At 45.1% G+C, this 8340-nt stretch overlaps 2 protein-coding genes across 2 annotated transcripts in view; both read right to left on the reverse strand.

The window, feature by feature from the left end:
- Positions 1-957, reverse strand: part of COMMD1 (copper metabolism domain containing 1) — an 82985-nt gene extending 82028 nt beyond the window's left edge. Inside the window, exon 1 of the mRNA XM_005147428.3 lies at positions 748-957. Within this exon, the coding sequence (XP_005147485.1) occupies positions 748-942 (195 nt within the window). The 5' untranslated portion in view covers positions 943-957. The remainder of the gene's footprint in view (positions 1-747) is intronic.
- A 146-nt stretch (positions 958-1103) lies between these two features.
- On the reverse strand, positions 1104-7935 carry CRLS1 (cardiolipin synthase 1). The gene is made up of 7 exons (XM_034061241.1): positions 7474-7935; positions 7062-7199; positions 6432-6561; positions 5888-5973; positions 5095-5163; positions 4663-4754; positions 1104-2827 (listed from the first exon to the last, which is right to left on the reverse strand). Exons 1-7 carry the CDS (start codon positions 7789-7791, stop codon positions 2740-2742), a joined length of 921 nt encoding a protein of 306 aa, XP_033917132.1. The 5' UTR covers positions 7792-7935; the 3' UTR covers positions 1104-2739.
- Positions 7936-8340: the final 405 nt, after the last annotated feature.

Here is an 8340-nt window from a genome sequence, read left to right on the forward strand (position 1 = left end):
CATGCAGTAAAAATAACGTGCAATGACCGAGAAAGCAAAGCAGGCAAGCATGTTGCTTTACTTGTAAGCAAAATATGACACTTCATAAAGGGGAAATTGCTAAATACGGTGGCTTGGGCGTAAAAAATTACTCAGCCAACACTATGCTACTACGTTTAGATACACTTTTTCCTCCCCCAAAACCTGCCAGGCTGATACAACCTGCGAACATCCGCGGATTTAACCACCAGGTGGCAGCGGCCACTCAGGTATTTGTTAGCTAGAGGCTCCCTGTGCCACACTGAGCTGTGAGAGCTACACCGCGCCGTTCCCTCGAACGGAGTAAAAACACCCATTCCAAGGGAAAACACCTTCCTCTCTACATAAAGCCAAATCTGTTTGCTATTTAAAGCAGCTTGCTTCGCAATTGGTGATGCTTCTCCTAAAACGCGGTTTTCTTGTAAGAAATACGTGAACAGCAGCTCTCCGCAGGAAGCTCTCAAGTACCGGTACTTCCATGAGCATATAGACCCAAGGGCAGCCTTTACCCACAGCGCGCTGGCCTGGTGGGCTCCTGCTTCTGAGGAGACGCCTCCACAACACCGGGAGCTCACCGCGGCATGCAAGGGAAGAGACGGAGCCAAAGGCTTCACCCCGCGGCAGCACCCACGGCCCCGGCTGCAGCCAGAGCCGCCCCGCGGGGAAGGATGCTGGTCCCTGAGCGGAGCAGCCCCTCGGACCGGGGCTCCCTCCCTTCAGAGCCGGTACCTGGAGGAGGCCGCCCATCTTGGCGCGCAGGGCGCGGAACTCCTCCGGCGCCGCCTCGGGGTAGAGCTGCCCCCGCAGCAGCTCCTCCGTGATGTCCTCGTTGCCGCAGTAAGCGGCCTGGGCGATGCCGCTGAGGAGCGCGCTCAGCGGCTTCGAGCCCTCGGGCGGCGGCTGAGGCGGCTCCGGCGCCGCCATCGTGAGGAGGGCGGAGGCACCGGCAGCGAGTACGGAGGCCGCGCAGGGACAGCCCCCGCCGCTGTACCAAGTCTTCTTATCGGGGTGAGGCGGATCGTGCCCTTAGCAAGGTAATTATAACCACCGAGTACCCAACACGCAAATGGAAAGCGCAGCGGCTCTGCCATCCAGACTGATTTTATTTAACACTAGTATTTAGGCACGTCGCACCGAGTACATGGAACTTATTTCAACAAGGTGTCATAACACACATCAACATAGAGCCTCCCACCGACCAGTATTCCATGCCCTGACAATGCCATGCAATGTTCCAAAGGTATCTGTGATTAAAACAGGAAAAAAAAAAACCTCAACACAACAAAAACCCCAATTAAACCCCAATCTCATTAACCAGAACCAAAGAGGAATGACAACTGGGTACAATGCATTTTTTTCTATGCTGATTATTCAAGTACTCCATTTTACTGAACACTCAAGTTTAAGGAAGCTTCCATCAGCTTTGCTCTCTATCCTTTTGCTGTAAGAGGCAGGGTTGGCCACAAAACACGGGACAGTTAAGAAAGAGGTACTAACAAATATCAAGTGTTTTCTCTGTGCACCATTCTATACAAGTTTAAATATAAAAAATATTAAAATGCTTTGTATATACAAGCATGTGCAGTCACAAAAGAGACTGTGTGCTTTCAAGTCTACAGCAAATTGTCTTCTGCTAGTATAATCAGTGGCATCACTACCTGATTTCAGTTATTTAAGCCCTTCATAGTTACACTTTTTTGACATACAAGAAATATCACATTGCTCAAAAATATAAAACATAGGTTTATGATCAACATGATCTGTTCTGCCTAGTTCTTTATTCTGTATCTTGTAAGTAGAGAATAAGCAAAGAACACGTGCAATCTGTCCCCTGGCCTGAAGGAATCTTCAAGCTAGAGGAACAGGAAAATTAAAGATGTAACAATATGTGCAGCTAACAATTTCTCCATTCTCACTCTCTCCATTAATTTGGACAATACCTAAAATGTCTCTTTTCTACAGCAGTATTTAAATAGGATCATTAAAAGCTTTATAGAGTCTGGAGATACAGGAATTCCTTTCAATCACCGGAAGCTAATATATAGCATGAGAAACTAACTCCATTTGGCTACAGACTACCCACTGCACAGCCAACCTTTCTGGGGGCAATGCTCTTCTCTGGTGAATACAGTTCATGGTTGCTCACACTGAAAAAGGGGGCAGGGTAGTAACTCTTCATGGCTTATCCACATCACCACGGAACACGAAGGAAAAGATTTCTGTCCTGGTTTAGATCTCTGAAGATACTGTTCCCGATGAGATGTCTTCCTGTGCTGCAGGCTGATGGACATCATAATGAGCAATGCTGGTTTAGTGACTTAGGCTGAGGTACAAAGACAAATCTGTTCTTTTAATTGCTTTTCCTTCTCAGATCTCGGCCTACTCAGTGTCTTGTGTGAAGATGGCAAGAAAGCTGGTGAAAGGTGCATATTTTGACTTCAAAAAGTATAAAATTATTCAGAATGCACGTGGCATCAATCAGTAACCTGTGTCTTTAAGGATATTGTTTATTTGTTTTGTAAACAACCCTATTTTAAAACAAATAAAAAACACACTGGAAAGTCTATATATATACAGTACATGTTCTATCTTCACTCCATTGCGATGCCATGGTTTTAAGCAGAAAAAAAAGAGTCTTTGATCCAAAATTCAGTTGCAATATATCTCCCTTTGGCAGTAGAGCACTCAGTGGTGTCAAGAGCGTGTTCTTTCAGGAGAACTTCATTTGTTGTTTATCACCTGAACCGTTTTTCGGCCATAGTGGTAATAACTGTACGCAGATGTCACTGTCGTGAAAGCTGTGATGCACCTTTGGGGAAAATAGTTCCGGAAAGTCGTTTGAGTCCAAGTACAATAATAAAGTATAATTTTTAAGCTCATCACTATTTTTCACTACACAGTCAAGGGCTATGTCCAACAGAAATAGGTTTTACAGCTAATATCCTGAAATTCAGTTTTAAGTGGAGGATTAGATAAACAAAGGAACTGCCGTGTAGTGCAAAGTAGAATGTTTCAGTGTAATTGCACAGGAGACAAAATTTTACCATATTTGCACTTGTCTTAGAGAAGGGAAGATGAAAGATTCAGTATTTGTAGCCTACATTAATATTTACCAGATTGAGAACTGTCTGATGGGAGATATTATACATTGGTAGTATAAAATGGGAACATTCAAACCACACAAGATGATTTTCTCATTTTACCAAGTTCCAAAGCTAAAGCACAAGTTTCGGTTTCTTTGTTCCCTTCTCAGACGCTGGGTAATAACTACCTATATTTCTAAATTAGCAGTGCTCCTCTGTGTCAAAGGCTGACCCATTCAGGTGAAAGGCACCACAACAGTCCTACCCCTCCATTACCACTGCTCTCCTTGGCCCACTCATCCAGGTAATTCTTGAGAGTGTGTTTATAGAAGACCCTGGTGAGTTACACCCAGCACTTCTTCATTACTCACACAATAGAACTGTACAATGGTTTGGGTTGGAAGGGACCTTAGGGATCATCTGGTTTAAACCCCATTGCCATGGGCAGGGATGCCTTCCACTAGTTGGCTCAAAGCCCCATCCAGCCTGGTCTTGAACACTGCCAGGGATGGGGCGGCCACAGCTTGCCAAAACCAGGAGATGCTAAAGAAGCTGCCACCAAAATTAGCTGAACCTCGGTATTCATCAGTAAAAGCAAAATAAGAAATTTGACCAAAACAAAGATGTCGTAACTCACTCAGAGTTCCAGACAAGCAGCAAAGTAAGCATCTTTCACAGTTGCAGTTCTAGTTTTGGCTTTCAAAAGGATGAAAAACTACACTGACTGTGAAGATCAAGGTCCCCAGTTCCTTAAAGTTTTTGGGTTTGTTTTGGTTTTGTGGGTTTTTTTTTTGAGTGTCTCTCTCCCTCCCCCCAAAAAGAATACAAGTAACACTGGGTTTTCTACTACTTGAAACTAAGTTGCTTAGTAATTCTGCTGTTCAGCCTCTTTGATCTGATCTCTTGCCGAACTGCTCAGGAGAAATAACCTCAGCTACAGTTCAGCTTCAGGTACAGCTCACACCTCCAATGACAGCAGTGAAAGGAACAGCCACTATTTAAGGAGTTTCGCTTCTGTTCACCTGTTTTCATTCCATCCCTCCCCTTCCTTCCTATAGTCTAGTAGGAATCACAGATTTCTTAAGGTGCTTTTCAGACAGGCTTCAGAAACCTAGATTTCAAGGTAGTAGCTATAACATAAATCAAAACCAAGAAAACATTTCCCATATATTTTTACTGACATCAAAGTTATTTCAAGGACACCTATGGCATGAATAAATAAAGAATCCATACAGCCTTTCTTCCCACTCCCTTCTTTTCTATTAATCTGAATTCTGCCTATTCTGAAGACTTGTTTCTCAGCTCTTATTCCTGGATCTTAATTAGCATTGTTTGACTACTTTCTGCTTGTACAATAAATTAAACACTTGTAAGTATCTAGCTCCTGTGCCTTTAAGAATAAATGTGAAAAAAAAATCAGGCATATGGGTCTATTACATCATCTCTGCACGTTTTTTTTGTGCTGCAAAATTAGATTAATCTCAATTATCAGTTTCTTTAAGAGTACATTAAATTATCAGAAAAAAAAACAAAACCAAAAACAAGTGAAGAGATAAGTTACCATAATGTCTGTAGATATATGCTGTCCACGTAATTGAAAACAGGAGCTGCTAAAGAAGCTGCCACCAAAATTAGCTGAACTGCTGTGTTCATCTGATAAAAGCAAAATAGGAAATGTGACCAAAATGAAGACATGTACTATGCAAAGAATATACACACTTTTATTACCGGTTTAAGTATTAGTCTATATACAGAAAATTTATTTAGGAGCCTCTTTTAATGAGTTATATACCAAACTGAACTATACACTACACATACTCAAAATTAGCATGCACTCTGACAGAGCATAGCTGAAAACCTTTCAGGATGTAAATTTAAATCCTTCAAACTGGTTGGCACTATTTTGAAACTGCACTCAGGTTAGTAGGAATCAGCCCCCTCTCTCCGAACTACACACCACTCCAAGTACTGCGGAGTTAGTTACTGCTCTTACCTTACTAATGAATGTTGGTTTTAATTGGGCAGTAGCGTAACAGGGGTTAAAATACCTACTGAGTGTTCTCTGTTGGGCAAGAAAAAGAGGAGAAAAAAAAGTCAGTTTAGTACATTCAATTTGATATTCCTCTTCACACAACACAGAAAAGTCAATTGTAGCACTGAAGATTATACTGCTATTGCTCTTACACGATTTACTACATAGCATATATAGGAAAAATGTAAAAATAAATTTTATATGATTTATTACACATCATACACAGGAAAAAATTAATCAGTAGCTTTGATTCATCTTGATGAAACCTATTTTATGAAATACTGTTCTGCTTGCAAATCTATCTGGTGAAAAAACAAGCACAACACTACATCTTAGGTTAACCACCCAAGTTTTAAGTCATCATCAAGTCTCAAGATTAAAATCTTTTTTGGTTACAACTTTGTTGAAGGCTTATTCATATTTTATACTTGTAAAAATCATTGAATTGTAAAATTGTTTGGGTTAGAAAGGACCTTAAGGTCATCTAGTTCCAACTCCCTGCCTTGGGCAGGGATGCTTCACATGAGACCACATTGCCCAAGGCTCTGTCCAACCTGGCCTTTGAACATAGCCAGGGATGGAGCATTTACCACTTCTTTGGGCAACCTGCTCCAGTGCCTCACCACTCTCACAGTAACAAACTTCTTTATATCCAACCTGATCTTCCCATTTTAATTTAAACCCATTACAGAAGGTTTAATCAAAATACTATGACTACATGTTCCTACAGTTTTGTTTAAGGCTATACACTTACCGGTGGAGAAAGAGTTTTGTATCGCACATAAAAAACAGCAGCAATGAGCGCTACATCCCTCAGAATAATCATGGAAGTAAGGGGAACTGAAAAACCAAGCCAATAGGATCTAGTGAAAAATCATGTCCATGATTAAAACCAAACCAAAAAGCACACAAAATACAAAGCAAGAGGATAACCACTCTCAAACGCTTCTGAACAAGTTTTATGCATGACTGAAGGTTTTTACCATGACTTCTGAAAGAGTGTAATCTGAAGTCTTAAAACAATCCAGTCCATGAGAAAATTTCTGATATAGGTACTCACTATTATTGCTTTAAAGAAATATACTTGAAAATGGCAGTATATACTAGTTGGTTTTGGATATGGCAGCACATGCTTTCTGTGATGTGTGTTAAGTATTTGATCAGAGCAAATAACCACGTGCAACTGACAAAACAAGAGTTCTAAGCCATAATTTTCCTACCAGAAACACAAGAAATATTACTACGCATAAAATCAGCTTCTTTACCTTATATAGTACATGCAATTGACGTTTTCTCACCTGGGATAAGATTTGTACAGGTCAGGCTTACATAGAGCACACTGATGAGAATTTTATCAGCCAGAGGATCAAGAGCACTTCCCAAAGCTGATTTCTGATTAGCCCAGTTCCGTGCAATAAATCCATCCAACTGGGAAAAACAAAGGTCAATGTTCTTGTTAGAAAACATAGGATGAAATATGATACCCTTCAGCTGATATTTTATGCTTTTTTTCATACTGCATTCCAGATTTTGGAAGCCTCTGAACATATCCAATTCTGATTATTAACTAATATTAAAAAAAAAACGGAGAAGAAGGAAAAAAGAGTGACCTATGCTCTTAAAATCCACAGTTATTGTTATGATGGGTGGACCTGGGACACCTGCACACAATTACAGACCACCAATGCACAAGCACTGACTGGAGAATGCCCACCTGGGGCTGGGTCAGGCCACTCTGATACTCATTCCCCGTGCTCCAACAGCACTAGGTCCCCTTCGGGCACCTCCCAGCCCCCTTCATGAAGTTGCCAAGGACATATGTAGCATAAAACCAAATCTGTATTGGAATATGAATCTCAGTGCATGCCAATCGGATCACCATAACCCACCACTATCCCCCCAGTATTCCCAAGCCGATGCACACATACCAAATCCGTAACACCAGCCAAAACAAAGACACCCAGTGCAACATTGAAGTTTTCTTCAACGATCAAATAGCCCAAAACTGGCGCCAAACCCATTCTTGCCATTGACAGTATGTTTGGGATGGTCCAGGGGTTTTCATACTGTAAAACAGGAAAGCAAAAACTTCAGGCCAGGGCGACAAGCCTGAAGTAACAATCAAGGCAAACACACACTGTAAGTTAAACCAACCTTCGAGTGCTGTTTGCACAAGACGCATGGTCATGTCCCTGAGCTACTAAACATTAACTCGGCCCCCAGAGCGACACCGACCCACAGAGCCCTCCCGAGGCTCCAACTCTGTGCAACCCCACCCGTTCCCACCAGCACCAGGGGTACTCGCGCTCCCCGCCGCGGGCCGCCCCCCGTGTCACGTACCAGCTCGGCGTAGCGCCCCGCCACACGCCGCTCCTGAGGGGGCTCCGATGGGGGGGCGGCACCGCCGCTGAGGAGGCGCCAGGCGGCAGCGGGCTCCCGCAGCAGCCGCTGGGGCTGCCGCCACCGGCCCGCCGGAGCCCCACCGCTCACCGCCCAGCCGAACACTCCGCTGTTGCCATGGCGGCGGCCGCCGCGCCCCTCCGCCGCCGCTGCCCCGAGCCGGCTGACCAGAGGCCTTGTGCCGCCGCCCGGCCGCCTCCGCCCCGCGCCGCGGAGGAGCCCCCAGAACCCCCTGCCCAGCCAAGCAGCGGCCAGCATGGTGCGGGGTGGAACCTGCCCCTGGGGCCTAGGAGCGCTGCGGCCCTGCCCGCGGCAGCGAGCGGCCTCCCGCCGCCGGCGCCATCCGCCGTCCCGGCAGCCGTGCGGGGCTCGGGGACAGCGGGCGAGCAGCGGGCTATACGTGTGTACTGAGGGGGGAGTGGAACGCGACTTTTTGCGGCGCTTTACGGCAGTGCCTTCGCCGCTTCACCGCGCACTTTACGGCAGGGTGCCTCACGCGGGGGCGCGGCGGGTGAGCTGGTAAATCGCAGCTGTGAGGAGAAACGGGGAGAAAGGAGGAGAAAACGGGGTCAAATGAGGAGAAAACGGGGTTTTCGCTGCTTAAGGACCTACCCGCTGGTTATAGCTGTCCCCTGGGGGCCCCCGGGAGCGGGCGGCGGCCTCCATGGCGGCATGGCTAGCGGCTGCCCGCGGTCACCCCGCTCCTCCTTACGGCGAGCGGCGATGTGCTCCAGCTGTTCTATAAGGGAATGAAGGAGAAGGTTTGGTTTATCGTAAGAGACTTCTTAAAGGAACCAAGTAGTTTCT

The sequence above is a fragment of the Melopsittacus undulatus genome, chromosome 3 (assembly GCF_012275295.1).
Source record: "Melopsittacus undulatus isolate bMelUnd1 chromosome 3, bMelUnd1.mat.Z, whole genome shotgun sequence".
Classification (NCBI taxonomy): domain Eukaryota; kingdom Metazoa; phylum Chordata; class Aves; order Psittaciformes; family Psittaculidae; genus Melopsittacus; species Melopsittacus undulatus.